General features: G+C 40.9%; 2 protein-coding genes across 2 annotated transcripts; one reads left to right on the top strand and one right to left on the bottom strand.

Annotated features, from left to right (window-relative positions):
* The first annotated feature begins 15,642 nt into the window (after nt 1–15,642).
* On the top strand, nt 15,643–17,492 carry RLP51 (receptor like protein 51). The gene has a single exon (XM_079039243.1). It carries the CDS (start codon nt 15,779–15,781, stop codon nt 17,057–17,059), a length of 1,281 nt encoding a protein of 426 aa, XP_078895369.1. The 5' UTR covers nt 15,643–15,778; the 3' UTR covers nt 17,060–17,492.
* A 1,707-nt stretch (nt 17,493–19,199) lies between these two features.
* Nucleotides 19,200–20,367, bottom strand: LOC145064645 (uncharacterized). Its single transcript, XM_079012056.1, has 5 exons — nt 19,917–20,367; nt 19,647–19,789; nt 19,408–19,521; nt 19,297–19,326; nt 19,200–19,208 (listed from the first exon to the last, which is right to left on the bottom strand). Exons 1-5 carry the CDS (start codon nt 20,365–20,367, stop codon nt 19,200–19,202), a joined length of 747 nt encoding a protein of 248 aa, XP_078868182.1.
* Nucleotides 20,368–21,018: the final 651 nt, after the last annotated feature.

Below are 21,018 nucleotides of genomic sequence, written 5' to 3'. Positions count from 1 at the left end.
AAGCATCAATACTACCATTATTATTATCAAAATAAAAGGTAAAACCTTGTTTATACAATGCATGAAAGGAAATAACATTTCTTTCCATTTCTGGTGAATAATAACACTTATTCAAATCTAATGTAAACCCACTATTTAGCACTAAGGAATAAACTCCTATCTTGGTGACAGGTGAAGCTTTCCTGTTTCCCATGATCAAGTTTATCTTTCCCTGCTCCACATTCTCACTTCTTCTTAGTCCCTGCAAATCACAACATATGTGAATACCACAACCTGTGTCAAGGACCCAAGACTTAGAATGAGGTGAGTTATCAGACAATATAGTGTATATACCTGCATGGTTGGGTTTTACTCTCCCATCCTTCACATCTTGCTGGTACTTTGGGCAGTTTCGCTTCCAGTGCAACTTTTCATGGCAATAGAAGCATTCAGCCTCATTAGGGTTAGCAGAAGGAGTGAAAAAACCTTTCTTGGTTTTGCTTGAAAATGAGCCTTCAAGGGTCTTACCCTTGGTACCCTTAGAAGGGTTCTTTCTCTTCTTCCCTTTGCCATGCCCGATTACCAAGACATTGGTCGCAGTTGGAGTAGTAGTAGGAGTAGTAACAACCGAGTTACCCTTTAGACCACTTTCCACGGTCTTCAAGAGTCCCTGAAGTTTGCTGAGGGTGACTTGTTCCTTGTTCATGTGATATGTCATGCGGAATTGATCGTAACACGATGGTAAGGAGTGCAAAATGATGTCTATTGCTAACTCCTCAGGGAAGTTCACATTCAGCTTCAGTAAACGGTCCACATACCTTTGCATTTTCTGCATGTGGCCTGTGATGGGTTCACCATCCTTCATTCGGGTTGTTATCATGGAGGAGATTATTTCATATCGCTCTTGATAAGCACTATGATGGTAGCGGTCCATCAAGTCCTGGTGCATCTCAAAAGGATAATAGTCCTCATAGGACTTTTGGAGCTTGGCTGTCATGGTGGCCATCATGATGCATGCTACTTTTGTAGCATCTCTTTCATTTACCTCATATTCAGCGAGATCTTCAGGAGTAGCAGTTCGCTCGGGTACCCTTAACTCCTTGTCAAGAACATATTCTTTTTTCTCATATCGAGTGACCATCCTGATGTTTTTGATCCAATCAATAAAGTTGGATCCATCAAAGATGACTATCCTACAAAGATTCATGAGAGAGAAGGAGCTAGTAGGGTTAGAGCCAGAAGCATTGTTATTGGAAGACATCTGAAAAGAAGAGGGAATAGATTAGATTAGATTTAGAGATAGTCCTTAATAAAACACCCAAATGTAGTATTAAGGCTAGGACCCAACACAATATTTTATAACTTAGAAGAGGGATTTCGTAATCTAAGCTATAAGATATTTGAAGGTAGCTGAATGACGATTCACCAATTTCCACCATGAAAAACAGAATTTTTAATTAGGTTTTAATTGGTTTAGAAACTCCTAGATTCTTTGAGATTCATTGAACTTTCTTCAATGGCATGTTTCTATCTCAAGTGGGCCCTTAATGTATTACCCCTCAATCGATGTGCCAGTTAACAACACACACTCCATCGATACTATGATAAACATTAAGTCACCCTTTACCTACCTTGTTAAGTTCAAGTTAGTGTACCGGTTAACCACACACGCTCCACTAATGACTTAAACAAAGTGTAAAGTGTAATTTCATGGATTAGCACCTTATTCACATTTTCCTAAAATAACTAAGATTGGGAATTCAATAAAGTTTAGTTACTTTAGTTATCATTATACTTTTAATGAGAATTTATAAGTCCTTGTCCTACCCGTTCGGCTAACAACCCTCCACCGATCAAGGAAGCGGTAGGTGAGAGTGGACACCCATTAAGTTGCCATTTTATAGGCAACAACCTTATACCCCCCTTATGGACCGGCTTCGTGAATGAGGCGTACTAGCGGTAAGACGACTTGATCTTATACATATATATATTATTAACTTATAATATTATAAAGTATAAGGGTTGAATTTTAACTTTTAAAACTCTAAGGGTTGGAACTAAAGTTTTAATCATGACTTTACTTGTTCCAAAAGTACAATAAAAGTACAATCTAATAGTTTTATTGCTATTTATTCTTATTTTATGATTATAAACTCTATAAGAAAATAAATGAACAATTTTGTCATTCAATATACAAAATTTTAAACTAATTCTAACTCAAACAAAATTCTAAACAAGAATGGAATTCAGCTTCATTTTAAATTTTATTAACCAAATAAACCGTGGTTTAAAATGCATTTAGTTCTAAATCATTTTCTACTAACAAATTGCAATTACCATGAAAACAATCAAACAATCAAAATACCTTTTTTTTTAAGTTTATCAAGTTTTATTAAAATAAAGTCTAAAATATATATTATTTTTATTCGTAAATTAGTATTATCAATGTAACACCCCGAGATTTAGGTATATTTCTTTCATCCTTGTTCTTTATTTGTTGGGCATGTTTAGTCCTTGAGTGGAGGGATTGTAGCAAGTGAGTACGCTGGGCGTACCATAGGGGTACACTGTGCGTACTCATGCGCTTAATTTGGACGCGGAGTCGCCAAGGTACGCTGGGCGTACCTAGAGTTACGCCGGGCGTACCCGGCCCAGGTGCAAAAACCCTAATCCACCTTGTGCACTATTTAAAGGGTGTTATGGCTCATTCCGTAGCCTCCATATCAGTGAGTGAAACCCTAAAAGAGAGCCCCATCATCCTTAGTGTGTGAGAGTGTTGATTTGAGCTTCTTGGTGCTTTAGTGACTTGGTGAAGAAGAAGAAGGAAGGGAGTTCTTGTAAGCTAAAGCTTGAGGTGCCATTTTGGATCTGAGATCTACAGAGAAAAGGGCTACACTTGGAGGTATAAAGTTCAAAACTTTCCTCTTCTTTTGGTTGTTATTGTATGTGCCCTTTTAGGGCTAAAAACCCCAAAAGTGGAGACTTTATGAGTGTAAAGTGCTCCATGGTCTGAGATTTGTCCCCTTTCAGTGTTATTGGTGATTTAGAGTCATAAACTTTCCATCTTGGATGTTAGTTTGAAGTCATGCATGTGTATTTAGCCTTCTAGAGTTGAAGGTTGGATCATTGGGAGAGTTGGTGACTTGTTCAGCCATGCATAGGCTTAAAGTCATCAACTTATGGATTAAGGGGCTTAGATGGGGTTAGATCTAAAATATAGACGTAGGTCTTAACTGTTTAAGACCTCAAGAGCTAGAGGGCTGAAGCAGGGGAGTACGCCGGGCGTAATCCCTAGTACGCGCCGCGTACTGGGTGGCGCTCCCCGATTCTGAGGTGCAACCGGGTACGCTCAGCGTACACATCTGGTACGCGCAGCGTAACCCGGAGAGTTGACTTTTGGTTGACTTTTAGGGTATGGTCTATTGTGGGGCCTTTGAGTTATGAGAGGGGTAAAATGGTCTTTTACCCTTCTGAGAGTGTCATAAGAGAGCAAATCCTAGCCTTTGAGAGTTATATTAAATAGAGTGTTTATTTCATATGATTAGGCGGAGGCTAGGCCAGCGTTTACCGGGTCAGAGATTTACCGAGATACTGAGGTGAGTCTTCTCACTATACTTTACCTAGTGTAGTAATAGAGTTATGTGACAGAGTACTATAGAGTTATATGCCAATGTGATTGCATGTTATTTACGTGTTGTGATTTATGGTGATATGTGATATGCATGATTCAAAGTTACAGAGTTGGGACTTTCGGGTCCCTAGAGTTAGGGCCAGAGGGCCCACAAAGAGTTGGGGCTGGAGGGCCCCACTGAGACACATTGACCAGAGGGTCAACAGAGTTACAACCTCGAGTGGCTATTATGTGTTAGTGTGGTATTTTGGGAAACTCACTAAGCTTTTGCTTACAGTGTTCAGTGTTATGTGTTTCAGGTACCAGTGATGACCACGGGAAGGTGCCGGCTTGATTCGTACACACACACATATGGGATTTGATGTATTTTGATCTTTGGAGATATTTTGTGAACAAAAACATGATGCTATGACATTTTATGAATGAATGGTTTTGTTAAAAATGTGTTTACAATTGCGAAAAATTGTTTAAAGTTTTACGGCGTTACAAGTTGGTATTAGAGCCTAGGTTTGAGGGATTCGGGTGCACCTTCGGGCGTATCTGAACTCAAACCGAGGATTTGAGAAAATTTTGATAATAAAACAAGTTTTCAAAAGAAGAACTTGCGAGACAAACAAGAGCAGAGTCATGTGTACGAGCAGCCAGCGCCCGAACGGTGGTTTCCCAAAATACCATTATTATAAGTGTTATGAGATATGATGTGATATGTTATATGATGAGCTATGATATGCATGCTAGAGTAGACTAGGTATTCTTATTAGGACTAGAGTGGCCTGATATGTGATGCCTGAGTCTAGGAGTCTTGCTGCTATGAATATTTTAGAGTGTTTAGGTAGCAGCAAGGAGACTGCGAGAGATCTGCTTGCGAGTATTATATGATTAGAGAATGTAGAGTGCTTGGGACTTGGGACTCTGGGAGGAGGACTTGGGGTGGATGCTGATGCAGTGTGGATGGTAGTATTGGGCCCGTACTACTGAAGACACCGGGTCAGTGCACAGTCCGAGTAAGAATCTTTGGAGTACCAAAGGACAAGTAGGAGGGAGCATTCGAGTGTGAGTATACTCGAGCGAGTCCCTGATATTATTCTTATGTTGTATTTCAGAGAGAGAGAGATCATGGTTGGGACTCGCCACACACCAGGGACCAGTGATACGAGGGATGAGGAGATCCGTAGGATCATCCAGGAGGAGGTGGCTGCGGCCATCAGGGCAGAGATACCAAAGATGTTCGGGTCTATCTAGACCACACTGATAGAGACATTTGATGAGAAGTACGTTGCTCTTTCTGACGTTGCTGTTGTTGCGGCCACTGCAGCTATAGCTGCGACGAGGCCGCAAGGTGGTGATGTGTTGATGTTCCGAGAGTTCAGCACACAAAACCACCGGAGTTTGACGGGACCCAGGACCCGATTGCGGCGATGAGATGGATTTCAGACATAGAAGGGTGTTTCTTTACTTGCTCGTCTCCTGAGCATTTGAGCGTCCGGTTCGCGCTGAACCAGCTTCGCTTGGGAGCGAAGGACTGGCGGAAGTTTGTGACGGCGCACTATACACCTGCTGAGCTTGCAGCAGTGACCTGGGAGAGGTTCACCGCTATGTTTCGAGATGAGTATGTTCCCTAGGTGGAGAGGGAGCGTTTGGCACTGGAGTTTCTGACCCTCAAGCAGGGTACTGAGTCTGTTACGGTGATTACGAGGATGTTTCATGAGCAGGCGATGTTCTGCCCAGAGCACGTGTCCTCTGAGCAGGCACGTATGAGTCGATATTTGAGCATTCTGAGGAGGGATATACGTGAGTTCGTGGCAAACTCGACGTACCGGACATTTGCCGAGCTTCAGGCGAATGCCCGGAAGAGGGAGATAGAGTTGGAGACTTAGGCTAGGGAGGAGGCTGAGTCTCAGGGGAGGGATCGGCGACCGGTGCAGTCTCAGCCGGTAGCCAAGCGGGCCAAGCCCGCTGATTGGAGATCAGGGAGCCAGAGGGGTCGCACTTGTGGCAAATGCGGCAAGAGCCACGACGGGGTGTGCAGAGCAGGGTCTTGCTACAAATGTTGCAAGGAGGGGCATATGGCCAAGGACTGCCCCAAGGGGTTTGCAGTATGTTTTCACTGCAACTAGACCAGACACCGAAAGGCAGAGTGTCCGCAGTTGCGAGGATTAGCACAGGGAGCACCTCAGGGATCTGCCCCTGCCGCCATCAGAGCTACCGAGAGCCGGCCAGTGAAGGCCGAGGCGCCGAGGGCACGAGGGAGAGCCTTTAAGTTGACCGTGGAGGAGGTCCGCGCAGCACCCGATGTCGTGCCTGGTATGTTTTCTTTCATGTATTTATTTTGATGTTGAGATTTTGTGCTTATATTATGTTATGCGTAGGTACTTTTCTTGTGAATTCTGTACCTGCCTTGGTGTTATTTAACTCGGGTACGATTCGGTCTTTTGTATCTTTGGCTTTTAGTCAGCATATCAATGTTAGTCGTGAGGCGTTGAGTCGACCTCTGAGGGTTTCCATAGCTGACGAGAGGGTGATATATGCCACAGAGGTGATCCGAGGGTGCGTGTTCGAGATTTTCGGTGTTGAGTTCCCGATTGATTTGATTCCTATTGCGATGGGTGATGTCTGTGTCATTGTGGGTATGGACTGGTTGAGCAGATTCGGAGCAGTTATCGACTGCGAGCAATAGCTGGTGACCATACGAGACCCTAGTGGGGGAGTTCTTACGGTGTACGGCGAGGGTACACGTTCTGGGTCAGCATTTTGTTCGGCCGCTAGAGTGAGGCAGTGTCTTTAGCAGGGATGTAAGGGTTTCGTGGCGTATGTGATGGATACGCGGGTTGATTCCGAGAGACTGAGGTCAGTTGAGGAGGTCCCGATAGTGCGTGAGTTCCCGGATGTATTTCCAGAGGAGTTGCGGGGTGTGCCTCCCATGAGGCAAGTGGAGTTCAGTATTGATTTGGTTCCGGGGGCCGCACCTATCGCCAAGGTGCCCTATCACCTTGCACCTCCAGAGATGCAAGAGTTATCCTCTCAGCTTCAGGAGCTGCTGGGAAAGGGGTTTATTCGGCCGAGCAGCTTGCCGTGGGGAGCGCCTATCCTTTTTGTCAAGAAGAAGGATGGTTCACACTAGATGTGCATTGATTACCGGGAGTTGAACAATCTGACAGTCAAGAACCGTTACCCGTTGCCTAGGATCGATGATTTGTTTGATCAGTTGCAGAGAGCATCTTGGTTCTCCAAGATCGATTTGAGGTCTGGGTATCATCAGGTAAGGGTACGAGATGAGGACATCCAGAAGACAGCGTTCAGGACTCGTTATGGGCATTACGAGTTTGTGGTGATGCCTTTCGGACTCACCAATGCCCCAGCAGTGTTCATGGACCTCATGAACAGAGTGTGCAGGCCGATGTTGGATCGGTCGGTGATCGTGTTCATCGACGATATTTTGGTATATTCGAGATCCAGAGAGCAGCATGAGGAGCATTTGAGGGAGATCCTCGGGGTACTGAGATTGGAGAGGCTTTACGCCAAATTCTCCAAGTGTGATTTCTGGTTGCGAGAGGTCCAGTTCCTAGGGCACCTCGTTAACCAGGAGGGGATTTTGGTCGACCCGGCCAAAGTGGAGGCAGTGATGAGATGGGAGGTGCCGAGGTCACCCTCCGAGATCAGGAGTTTCTTAGGGTTGGTGTAACACCCAAAGTCTTGAAAGTACAGAGAGTAAAGGAAACCCTAGATTTAGGGGGGACTCGTCGAGTCTGAGGAGGAACTCGGTGAGTCCGAGCGGGATCTGAGTCGAGGAGTAAGTGACCGACTCGGCGAATCGGCCAAGGTGACTCGGCAAGTCTGGTCTGTGCGAGGAAAACCCTAAATCCGGGGCTTGGAGCCTATTTAATCTCCTCATTCTTCTTCCTAGGGCTCCTTTGCCGTCTCTCACACCCAGAACGCCGCACCCTAAGCCTCCATTGTGTTCATTCAAGCTTTTAGCCATTTTTTGGTGGTTTTAAGGAGGAAGAAGAAGGGGGAATCTTTGAAGCATCAAGGAGTGGCCTTGGATCCGAAGTTTGGGGATCATTTCAGAGCATTTGAAGGTATTAAGTCGTTTCCCTCCTCCAGATTTTCCTTGGTTATGAGTTTTGGAGCTTTTAGGCCATGTTTAAGATCAATCTCGAGCTTGAGGTCCAGATCTGAGGTTGCTACCTCAGATCCATGCTTGTTTTGGTTGAGAATCCCGTAAAGTATCAGTCATTGAGTGGATTATGGAGCCTCTTGGTCTTAAACCCTAGTTTTTGGTGCATTTTGCCTTGATCTCCCTCTCTACACGTAAAGTTTGCAACTTTACGTGAGGAGTAGGCTTGGGAAGAGTAGATCTACGATTTGGAGTCCCTGCATGACTCGGAAGTCCTCTGCATGTTGTGGAACCGAATGGACTCGGCGAGTCCTTCGATTGGACTCGGCGAGTAGCTTGAAGATGAGGAAGAACTCGACGAGTGGGATGAACAGCTCGTCGAGTCGGATGAAGATGGGCATGAACTCGGCGAGTTGGTTGGAGATTGCCTTGTGCTCGGCGAGTCTGTTATTGGACTCGACAAGTTAGGTCGCGTGGTCCCAAACCCTTCGAGTTAAGTCTCGAGTCAGCGAGTCGAGCCAGGACTCAGTGAGTTGATCAGGTCAGGATTCGGGAATCAGTAGACTCGGCGAGTCAAGTCGCGATTAGAAGGACTTTGAGCATAAGAACTCGGCGAGTCAGTAGGTGGACTCGGCGAGTAGGGTTGAACTGGAAGGTTGACTTTGACCAGGACTTTGACTTGGACCAGATTTGACTTGGTTAGCTGTCGGGGGTCAGTTAGACTAAGTATTGCATTGTTATTGATAGCTCGGGGAGCCAGTAGAGCAGGAGCTCAGTGAGTGGTCGGGCAACAGCTAGTGGAATCATCAGCAAGTTCAGCCAGTGCAGGTGAGTTTCCCTTTGTATGAATGGGTCTACGGCCACAATGTCGGACCATGTAGTTATGAGTAGAAGACCCGGGGGTTAGCCCTAGGCACAGTATGCTAGTATGATATTCAGACGAGGTCCAATGATAGAGGGCGGGTGCCCAAGGAATGGTTTATGCGATAGTTTATACTTTTTGTCTGTGTGATACTTGTATGTGCCTGGTAGGGAGGTGAGGATGGGCGAGGTCCCGCATCTCACCAATAGTAGAGTGTGGATGGTGTTCCACATCTAAGTAGCAGCAGTCCAGGGGCGAGGCCCAAGTTAGGAAAGGAGTGAGGATGGGCTGGGCCCGTATCTCATTATCAGCAGGAATATGGACGAGGTTCCATGACTCATCAGTAGCAGGACACGGGCGGGGCCCAGAGATAGGCGAGGCCTTAGAGCAAGAGTTGTTAGTATATGTTTAGCTTATGTGATGTTATGTGATATGTTTATGTGCTATTATATGTTAGTGGGCGAGGCCCTGTGACAGGCGAGGCCTAAGTGAAACAGATATGTATCCGAGCGGGGTTCGAAGCCAAGCGGGGCCTGGAGCGGTAGGGTCGTTGTATCGGGCGAGGCCCGAGGTAGGGGCGAGGCCCAGGATAGCGGGCGTGGCCCAGTATGTGCAGTATGTGGTTTTGCATGGTATGTGGTAAGGTGGGGAACTCACTAAGCTTCGTGCTTACGGTTTTCAGTTTTGTTTTCAGGTACTTCCGGTAGCGGAGGGAGGAGCTCGGGGTGATCGCATGCCACACACCATAGATTTGTCAGCCTGGGAATGTTTACTCTGATAATAAACATGTGTTTTGAAAACTTATAGTCAGATTATGTTTTGGAATGATGTCTTTGCTTAAAGTAATGTTTTATTAAAAAGAAATTTTTGGTCTTAAATTTTGGGATGTTACAGTTGGCAGGCTATTATCGGAGATTTATCAGGGATTTCTCCAAGATCGTCGTGCCACTCACCAGGTTAACCCGGAAGGGTATCGCTTTTTCATGGGGCCCAGAGCAGCAGACCTCCTTTGAGACGCTTCGCCAGAGGCTATGTGAAGCCCCAGTGTTAGCCCTCCCAGAGGGAATGGAGGACTTTGTGGTGTATTGTGATGCGTTGATCTTGGGGTTGGGAGCGGTGCTGATGCAGAGAGGGCATGTGATAGCATACGCATCGAGGCAGCTGAAGCCTCATGAGACAAGGTATCCCACCCACGATCTAGAGTTGGGGGCAATGGTGTTCGCCCTCAAGATATGGCGTCACTATCTGTATGGGGTTCGGTGTACGATATACACAGACCAGAAGAGCCTGAAGTATTTGATGGATCAGCCTAACCTAAATATGCGACAGAGGAGGTGGTTGGACGTGGTCAAGGATTATGATTGTGAGATCCTGTACCACCCGGGCAAGGCTAATGTTGTAGCCGATGCACTGAGCCGCAGGGCGGAGAGCACCCCATTGCGAGATGTATGTTTGAGATTGACCATGATAGCTCCGGTGTTGGACACCATTCGTGGAGCACAGGCTGAGGCTGTGCGGCCTGAGAGCCAAAAGAGAGAGCGAGTTGTCGGGTTGGTATCGGAGTTCGTTACCAATAGTCGGGGGCTTATGACATTTCAGGGGCGTATCTGGGTACCGTTTATGGGAGGAACGCGTACCATTTTGATGGAAGAGGCTCACCGGTTGAAGTTCTCGATCCATCCTGGGGCCACTAAGATGTATTTAGATCTGAAGAAGGAGTATTGTTGGCCCTGTATGAAGAGGGATGTCACGTGGTTTGTTAAGAGGTGGTTAACCTGCCGTAGGGTTAAGGCCGAGCACCAGAGACCGCATGGTAAGTTGCAGCCTTTAGAGGTTCCCGAATGGAAGTAGGAACAGATTACCATGGATTTTATCACCAAATTGTCAAGGACTGCTAGGGGAGTCGATGCAATTTGGGTGATTGTGGACAGGTTGACAAAGAGCGCCCACTTCCTTGCTATCAGTGAGAACTCTTCTGCAGAGAAGTTGGCAGAGATGTACGTGAGAGAAGTGGTATTTCGGCATGGAGTGCCGATCTCGATTGTCTCAGACCGAGATGTGCGTTTCACTTCTAGATTCTAGAAGAAATTTCACGAGGAGTTGGGTACTAGGCTGCATTTTAGTACCGCATATCACCCCTAGACTGACGGACAGAGTGAGCGAACGATTCAGACGCTCGAGGATATGCTCCAGGCATGTGTGTTGGATTTCGGGGGGAGTTGGGACACGTATTTGCCCTTGGCAGAGTTTTCTTACAACAACAGCCATCATTCGAGCATTGGTATGCCACCCTTTGAGCTGTTGTATGGGAGGAGGTGTCGGACCCCCATTTGCTGGGGAGAGGTCGGGCAGCGTGTTATGGGTAGTACAGAGATTGTGCTGCAGACGACTGAGCAGATACAATAGGTCAGGCAGAGGTTATTGTCCGCTCAAAGTCGTCAGAAGAGTTATGCGGATAGGCGCCGGTCCGAGCTCGAGTTCCAGATCGGCGACTTTGTACTCCTGAAGGTATCTCCTTGGAAAGGAGTGATCCGATTCAGGAAGAGGGGCAAGTTGGGTCCCCGTTATATCGGTCCTTTCCGGGTGATTGCAAGGGTAGGCAGGGTAGCCTACCGGTTGGAGCTACCTGCAGAGTTAGGTCAGATCCATGAAACTTTCCACGTGTCGCAATTGCGGAAGTGTATAGCCGTTGAGTCGGCAGTGGTACCATTGGAGGATATTCAGGTGGATGCGAGCGCTGAGAGACCGGTGGCAATCAGAGATCACAAAATCAAGGTTTTAAGGCACAAGGAAGTACCTTTGGTTTTGGTTCAGTAGCAACATCGGAAGGGGTCCGAGATGACTTGGGATTCAGAGTCGGAGATGCAAGGGCAGCATCCAGAGTTGTTCGAGGAATGAGACTTCGGGGGGAAGTCTGGTTCTAGTGGGGGAGAATTGTAACAGCCCAAGATTCAGGTATATTTCTTTCATCCTTGTTCTTTATTGATTGGGCATGTTTAGTCCTTGAGTGGTGGGATTGTAGCAAGTGAGTACGCTGGGCGTACCATAGGGGTACGCTGTGCGTACTCATGCGCTTAATTTGGACGGGGAGTCGCCAAGGTACACTGGGCGTACCTAGAGTTACGCCGGGCGTACCCGGCCCAGGTGCAAAAACCCTAATCCAACTTGTGCACTATTTAAAGGGTGTTATGGCTCATTCCTTAGCCTCCATATTAGTGAGTGAAACCCTAAAAGAGAGCCCCATCGTCCTTAGTGTGTGAGAGTGTTGATTTGAGCTTCTTGGTGCTTTAGTGACTTGGTGAAGAAGAAGGAAGGGAGTTCTTGGAAGCTAAAGCTTGAGGTGCCATTTTGGATCTGAGATCTACAGAGAAAAGGGCTACACTTGGAGGTATAAAGTTCAAAACTTTCCTCTTCTTTTGGTTGTTATTGTATGTGCCCTTTTTAGGGCTAAAAACCCCAAAGGTGGAGACTTTATGAGTGTAAAGTGCTCCATGGTCCGAGATCTGTCCCCTTTCAGTGTTATTGGTGATTTAGAGTCATAAACTTTCCATCTTGGATGTTAGTTTGAAGTCATGCATGTGTATTTAGCCTTCTAGAGTTGAAGGTTGGATCATTGCGAGAGTTGGTGACTTGTTCAGCCATGCATAGGCTTAAAGTCATCAACTTTATGGATTAAGGGGCTTGGATGGGGTCAGATCTAAAATATGGACGTAGGTCTTAATTGTTTAAGATCTCAAGAGCTAAAGGGCTGAAGCAGGGGAGTACGTTGGGCGTAATGCCTAGTACGCGCCGCGTATTGGGTGGCGCTCCCCGATTCTGAGGTGCAGTCGGGTACGCTCAGCGTACACATCTGGTACGCGCAGCGTAACCCGGAGAGTTGACTTTTGGTTGACTTTTAGGATATGGTCTATTGTGGGGCCTTTGAGTTATGAGAGGGGTAAAATGGTCTTTTACCCTTCTGAGAGTGTCATAAGAGAGCAAAGCCTAGCCCTTGAGAGTTATATTAAATAGAGTGTTTATTTCATATGATTAGGCGGAGGCTAGGCCAGCGTTTACCGGGTCAGAGATTTACCGAGATACCGAGATGAGTCTTCTCACTATACTTTACCTAGTGTGGTAATAGAGTTATATGACAGAGTACTATAGAGTTATATGCCAGTGTGATTGCATGTTATTTATGTGTTGTGATTTATGGTGATATGTGATATGCATGATTCAGAGTTACAGAGTTGGGACTTTTGGGTCCCTAGAGTTAGGGCCAGAGGGCCCACAGAGAGTTGGGGTTGGAGGGCCCCACTGGGACACATTGACCAGAGGGTCAACAGAGTTACAACCTCGAGTGGCTATTATGTGTTAGTGTGGTATTTTGGGGAACTCACTAAGCTTTTGCTTACAGTGTTCAGTGTTATGTGTTTCAGGTACCAGTAATGACCGCGGGAAGGCGCCGGCTTGATTCGTACACACACACATATGGGATTTGATGTATTTTGATCTTGGGAGATATTTTGTGAACAAAAACATGATGCTATGACATTTTATGAATGAATGGTTTTGTTAAAAATATGTTTCCAATTGCGAAAAATTGTTTAAATTTTTACGGCGTTACAATCAAGGAAGTAGAAGCAAAGTAATATTGTAACACCTGGAATCCAGGAGGCCAAGTTAGGGAAGGAAAAGCCCTAAGTCAACGAGTCAACTCGTCGAGTCCAAGGAAGAACTCGACGAGTCGGAGCAAGTTCTGTGCCGCAGATTAAGTGGCCAACTCGGCGAGTCTGGTTTAGGTTGGGAAACCCTAATTTTGGGACTTGGTGCTCTACTTAAGCATCATATTTTCATTCCCTCAACCTCATCTCCAGCCTCCAGACCCCAAACCCTCACCTACGAAACCCTAGTGCATCTTGTAAGTGTTTAAGCCACCTTGGTGTGTTTTGCGTGCTCTTGAAGAGGAAGAAGAAGAAGAAGGAAGTTGGAGGTTCAAGAAAGAGGAAGTAGATCCAGAAGATACACTCCATTTGCTGCATTTCTTGGTAATCAAGTCTTCATCTTGGCTTTTGGTTTATTAGATCTCCTTATAGTCCCTTTTTCGAAGGTTTTTTGTCCAAGAATGGTTGTCTTTGGGTTTTGGACGTCCCCCAAGCATATATATATATATATATATATATATATATATATATATATATATATATATATATATATATATATATATAGAGAGAGAGAGAGATTTTCACTACTTCAAGAAGAAGACAAAAACTTAGGTCCCGTTTGATAGTTTCTGTCTGGGAAAGTTTTCTGACTAGGAAAGAAATCATGTTGTTTGATTGTATATCTGATTGACTGTGCTGAATGATAAAAAAAGTAATAATTCAATAAAAATAAATTTAAAAAAAGTTATTTAAAAAATTAATAATCCAATAAAGAAATAAAGAGGCGGGGTTTGGTGTATAATTATCTTTCTAGCCATTCAGCCAGAAAGATATGATTTTGGGGCTTTCTGGGAAAGACATATCTTACCGGAAAAGACCCCTTCTTTTGTGCAAATCAAACAGTCTTTCCGGTCCATTCAGCCAGAAAGATCTGTTTGGACCTGGAAAGATGCGTATCAAACGGAGCCTTAGTCTATTTAGTGTTTAGCTTCTTTGCTTACTTTATTTATTTGTTTTATTAATATACTATGTGTGAGACTCATGTATTACATGGGTTTATTTAAAAAATATATATAAAATTTTAACAATTTGAAAAGTTCGAATTTATAAGAAAAATGAGAAAAAAATTTAAATTATTAAAATTAATGAGGATTTAATACATTGAATACATTACATATATAAATCATTTATAATAAATATCTTATCTACTATAATAAATGAATGTTTTTTTGTCACATGTCATTTTCTCCTTAATTTGGACACATGACATTTTCTTGAATTTTTAAATTTTTTATTTTCCACTTGTCATTTTATTGTATTTTTCATTTTATTAAATTAAAATTCCATATTTAATATGTAAGATAATATATATGTAAGGTATTTATTAGAAAGAGTTTATATATGTAATGTATTCAATACATTAAAGCCTTATTAATTTTAATAATTCAAAATTTTTCTCATTTTTGTTATAAATTCAAAGTTTTCAAATTGTTAAAATTTTATATTTATTTTTTTTAAATAAACTCATGTAATACATGGGTGTCACACCTAGTATATATATTACCTTACATATTAAATGTGGAATTTTAATTTAATAAAATGAAAAATACAATAAAATGACAAGTGGAAAATAGAAAATTCAAAAATACTAAAAAATACCATGTGTCAAAATGAAGGAGAAGATGACATGTGGCAAAAAAAACCTTGATTTATTAAGAAGGATTGTTATAAATATGAAAATTTTAATATGTTTATTCAATACATAAAGATTTGTGTAATTCATGATATACGGTTGAGGTTGTATAATTTTTATCTACATTTTCATGTAAACTTTTATCACAATCCCACATAAAAAAATGATGTTTTTTGTATTTATTTATAAGAATATAGTTGTCGTTATAATGATTTTTTTCTACATCTCCTTTCTAAAAGAAAACAATGTTATGATCTTCACAATCTCACATAACTCATGATATACCGTTGATAACTATACCATCAGTTTGTTTTCAAAAAGTGAAAGTCGTCAGATTCAATTATAATTTTTTATTTATATTATACTTTAAAGATGTACAACTTTATACATTAAATAATTTTATGAAATAGCTATTCTTGATTTCGACTATATTTGGACTATCAATATCTAAATTCCTAACTCCATTGTTTGTTTACATTTTTAATGACAACTCTTTTAACTACTCAACTCCATCGCAATGCGCGAGAATATGTCTGGTAATAAATAAACGGTGGACAAAATTTAGAATTTACTCTTTTGTTTTTGTTCTGATAACTTTAACAGCACACTTGGATGGGCCATGTGATACAATGGCAATTTGGAAGTTTCAAGTGTTTACGGGTCAAAATGATAAATCCGAAGCCAAGGGTATAATAGTATTTTTGATATGCATTACCCTTTTCTTTGTTAACACTTCTTGGTTTCATCTCCTGCCCTGCCCAAGAGTCTTCTTTTTAGTACGAACTTCAAAATACACCTTACCCTGCTTCACCCAACACACACAGTATCTCTCTCTCTCTCACACACAGTGACTATGAGACCTTCCACCACTGGATCCCTCCTACTCCTCCGCATCGTCCTCCTCTACTCCGCCGCAGTCGTCGTCTCACAACCTGCCAACGCTGCCTCCACATCCTCAACTCTTGACCCAAAGCAAGTAAGGGCACTCCAATCTCTCTACATTCCAACAACCCATGACCCCTGCACCCAACCTTCTTTTCACAACGCCACCGTCTGTGATAACGGCACTCCCTTCCGCCACCTCCTCTCCCTCCGGCTTTCCAACTGCTCCGAGGACCTCTCCCTTTCCACCACAGCCCTTTCCTCCCTTTCTACACTCACCTCCCTCAGCTTTGTAGACTGCCACGTTCCCATCGTCCACTTCCCCACCTCCCTCTCCATCAACCTCCTATCTTTCACATCCATCAACTCCTTACAACGTCTCACCGGCGTCTTCCTCAGCCGCTTCAGTAACCTTACAGAACTCGACATCTCCGGCGATTCCATCAAAGCATCTGGCATCCACATTATAACCTCTAACATGAAGTCTTTGAACACCCTAACCCTATCAAACACTAACCTCACTGGATTAATCCCAAAACATTGGTATCCGAAGCTCTCGCACATGGATTTGTCGGAGAACAAACTCAATGGTACTATACCCACATCTTTAACACTTTTGGAAAACCTTAGATTCTTGAATTTATCTTCGAATCAACTCACTGGAGAAATACCCTCTACAATTGGTGACTTGATTTCTCTTCAAAATCTCTCTTTATCATCAAATTCGTTATCTGGCTCGATTCCGGGATCAATTTCCACTATTTCAAGATTAGTCCATTTGGATCTGGGTTCGAATCAGTTAAACGGTACAATTCCCAGATCCATCAACGAAATGAAGGGATTGAAGTATCTGAATCTGGAAAACAACAATTTCCATGGAGTTATGCCTTTTAATGCGTCGTTCATCAAGAAATTGACTGTGTTCAAGATAAATGGAAATGACAATCTGTGTTACAATCACTCTTCGATTTCGAAAAAAGCAAAGCTTGGGATTGCTCCTTGTGATAAACATGGACTGCCCATTTTGCCTCCACCGGCGGCTGATGAGCCGTCGTCATCTGTGGATGATTTGAGCAGCGGTGACTATGATGATGGTGGTGATAGTGGAAAGAAGAAAAAGGGAGATGATAGTGATCATGGTCCAAATAAGGTTGTTCTTGGAGTGGCAATTGGGCTTTCGGCTGTGGTTTTTCTCATTATTTTCTTGATTATATTATCCAAATGTGGTGGTAGATGCTGTGGATGTTGTTAGATTAGCCATTATAGAGTTTGGATTGAATATTTGGTTGATTCTTTTGCTGAAGAATGAAGGAGATATACCTCGGAAATGAAGCTAAAAATTGCTTGTTTTCGGACACAAGGGATTGACACGTAAGAGAAAGATTAGTCTCACTTGATAATAATTATGATCAAAGATCTTAAGTGGGATATGATGGCATGTGTTTATTTTTGTTTGTTTGTAGTAACATTATTTGATTATATATTTTTTTTTCTCGAACGGCATTTGTATTCTTTGAATTTGGGAAGAGTTGTGGATTGGAGTGTAATTTGTACCAACTCTTATGGAGGGGATGTATGTGCAACCATTCGTGGTTGTGATGAGTTGTATCATGTGCTCGTTTTCTTGAGGATGATTTTTGCCTTGTTATGAGGTTCACATGAATGTTACTTAATTTTTTGCTTTACTTGCTTTTGATAGGGTTTTAAGTTTTGGTTGTTTTCTTCATGGTATTCATATAACTAAACAAGCATCATGGTTTTTTTAAACATTTTTTATATTCTGAATTTTAAAAAATGTTTATTGTTGTAGATGATAAATATTGAGAGTTTTGTTTGTTTAAACACTAATGAACTCTAATTTTTAATCATCTAACCTTTACATTTTCATAACAATCTATTTTACATTTATATTTGGATATTATTTTTATATTTCTAATTTCTTTATACAGTCTTTTTGATCAAATGTACAAAATATACTTAAGTATATTTAATACACATTTATATCATAAAAAAGTAAATTTAAATTTTCTCAAAATAATGCAAATATCAGAAGTGAAAATCTATCACATTACAAACACTTAATCGTTTTCAATTTATTAAATTCTTACAAAAAAAAATGATAGACTTAAACTTTAAAAGAACATATAAAAGTTAAAACGGATTTTATATATATATATATATATATATATATATATATATATATATATATATATATATATATATATATATATATATATATATATATATATATATATATATATATATATAGGTTCAAATATTTTCATTATCTATTGTGTGCATGTATGACTGATTCTGGACCAATCATTTTAGTTATTTTAAGAAAGTAATTAATGCATATTAAATACTGAAGATGTAATTAATACCCATTATATTTTCAACATGTAATATGCATTAATTACTTTGTTAAAATAACTAAAATGATTGGTCCAGAATCAATCATACATGCACACAATAGATAGTGAAAACAAAATAACATAATCATATATATATATATATATATATATATATATATATATATATATATATATAGAGAGAGAGAGAGAGAGAGAGAGAGAGATTATTATATTCTAATTATTTATTGTGTGAATATAGGAATGATTGTGGGCCAATCATTTTACTTATTTTAAGAAAATGATTAATACATATTATTGAATTAAATATAATTGAAAAATATCATCTAGTTTAATTACAAGGGAATTTTAGTCAATTAATATATATTTAATAAAGGAAAATTGCATATTTTAAGGGATCATAGATTCTATTAATTTTAAAAATCCGATTTTACAAATTATACTTGTTTTAATTCAAACATTATGACAGAATACGGGTAAACAAATTCTTGATCATGACTTTTAAAAACTTCTTGTAGAATAACAAAAATTCTTAAACAATCAATTAAAGAATAAAAACAAAAATCACATTAATTCTTATAGAATACGGGTAACAATTGTTAAGAATTACATTTATTGTTAAAGAATAAAACTAAAAAAACTTTCAAATCGGAAAAAAAAAACATCAAAATCTAACAAAGACACTAATACATTCTAAAAGAACAATGTTGCTAAAAATCACTTTCAATTTTGTGGTCCATTCTTCAAGCATCAACTTTTGTGAAAACAAAACCAAATTGTAGTTTAGAATCCAATAATGCATTAGCAAATGAAAAATAAAAAGCTAAATTCCTTTGGAAAAATATGCAGACTTGTGAATTGCATAAAACCAATAACCAATAATTGTAGAACATGCATAAATCAGTGAGAAAATATCCATATTCCATTCAAACAAAATTGGAATTCGTGATTCCATTCCAATAGAATTGGAATTCAAGATTCAATTACCGTATGCATTATGTTGGAATTACCTCACACGTTTCACTTAACCTGATCATTATGTGAAAAAGAAATAATAAAAAAAATAAAATCCTTAGCTTTCAACTTGCATTTAGCAAGTAAAACAAATTGGAATTACCTGAAATGAATATAGCAACAACATAACATTCTAGTTCATATTATAATTACTAATTAAGCTAAATTCACAAGAAAAATACTTAAATAACAATAAAATTGGTGCATTGTTTACATCACAGAAATAATTGTAGTAGTGAGAAAGGGATCTATGTAGAGTGAAGCCAAAAAGGCTAGATCTAAACATGCGGGTGCGATCAAACTCCAACAATGGTTTACCTTTACAGCACTGGATAAGAATAAGGATAGTGGATAATTATTCAAAAGTGTTAGTTTTTTTGAGCTGATCATCATTCATGGATCATTAATGGAAACAAGAAAGGGTAGGTTTTTAAAGAAAAGAAACCAACGAACCTGTGCAATCCAATCGCCTATTGAATATACAACTTCACTTATCATCATCTTTGCCAAAAGTGGGTTTTCTTTTAGAGCTTCTTCGTATACACTCCAGTTGTGTTGTGGTGCACATCTCAATATTTCAAATATGGTCCATCCATGTGTGTGTCACACTAAGATTAACCTTAAGTCCTTAATTGAACTAGAAAGAACAAAACTTTCAAACTCAAAATTATGTTTGAATAAAACCTAATTCGACAAGTTAATAGTAGATATAAGAACTTACATGCCAGTAATCATAATCGATGGTGAGCAATTTGGTAATACCGAAAGTGCCAGCGGCAAGAACAATGGTGGTGTTACTTGTTCTATCAATCAATTTATCGATATTTTCACCTTCGACTACCTGATTTCCATCACCGGAAGTGCTCGCAGACGAAAACCCACCTTCAAAAGACAATATTCCTTCACTACCACCGAACCCACCAATAAATTGAACGCCTTTTCCACCTTCAACCTCCTTCTCAATTTCACTCACCAGGATACCAACTTGATGATCCGTAAAGTTATTACTCTGTACGGGAATCACATCTTGCTCCTTGGAAACCGCCCAAACGATACCGGTGTTGGCGACGTGCTTTGTTTTGGGGAAGCATTTAGGTGTTTGTGAAGTGGATACGAAGGATTTGATGGGTTTGTAGAGGGGGAGGAAGGTCGTACTAATGGAAGCAGCAGCCATTAGTTTTGTCGTCGTGGGGAAGCGAAGTGATATGTGTAGATTTTCACTGGAAAATCAATTGACCTGCTTTCTCCAATTCAATATGGACTGGGTAGTTGTGTTTTATAGAACTGTAGATTCCTGGGTGATGTAGTGTTGCGCGGAGGAAATGCCGAGGGAAGACCGACAATGGAGGAATCAGCAAGAGGCATGAACGATGCCTTCGATTGAGTTTTGTTTACGGCTTCCAGTTCATATACTATATAACGATTATTGGTTGATTTTATCATTTGAATTAAATTGTTTTCCATAAAAAATGGGATGATAATTAAGGATATTATTTAATAAATACAAAAGATTACTATTCTACCCTTATCTGTTAAATAAATTTAAAATTAACTAAATTTGAAATGATTGTTCCACAATGATTCTTACATCCACACAATACTTAATTAGAATACTTGAACCTCTCTTTTTCTCTCTCTCCCTCTCTCTCTCTCTCTCTCTATATATATATATATATATATATATATATATATATATATATATATATATATATATATATAAAGGCTCAAATGAGAACCAAAAAAGATTAAGAACCTAAGAACCAACTAAGTAAGGAAAATTCTTGTCAAAACTGAACACCACCTTCCACCTACTGCAGCCACTATT

This window comes from Lactuca serriola, chromosome 1, assembly GCF_051521515.1.
Source record: "Lactuca serriola cultivar US96UC23 chromosome 1, Lser_US96UC23_V15, whole genome shotgun sequence".
Taxonomy (NCBI): domain Eukaryota; kingdom Viridiplantae; phylum Streptophyta; class Magnoliopsida; order Asterales; family Asteraceae; genus Lactuca; species Lactuca serriola.
The sequence above is the reverse complement of the archived record's forward strand: the minus strand, read 5'-3'. Positions and strand labels throughout refer to the sequence as shown.

What these genes read in the sequence shown, in the direction of transcription:
- RLP51 (XM_079039243.1), top strand. Translation starts at nt 15,779, where the DNA reads ATGAGACCTTCCACCACTGGATCCCTCCTACTCCTCCGCATCGTCCTC.
- LOC145064645 (XM_079012056.1), bottom strand. Translation starts at nt 20,367, where the DNA reads ATGGCTGCTGCTTCCATTAGTACGACCTTCCTCCCCCTCTACAAACCC. An exon ending in TAGGCGATTGGATTGCACAG is followed by an intron (nt 19,522 to 19,646) that starts GTTCGTTGGTTT and finishes ATTCTTATCCAG; the next exon opens with TGCTGTAAAGGTAAACCATT. An exon ending in ACTACAATTATTTCTGTGAT is followed by an intron (nt 19,327 to 19,407) that starts GTAAACAATGCA and finishes AATATGAACTAG; the next exon opens with AATGTTATGTTGTTGCTATA.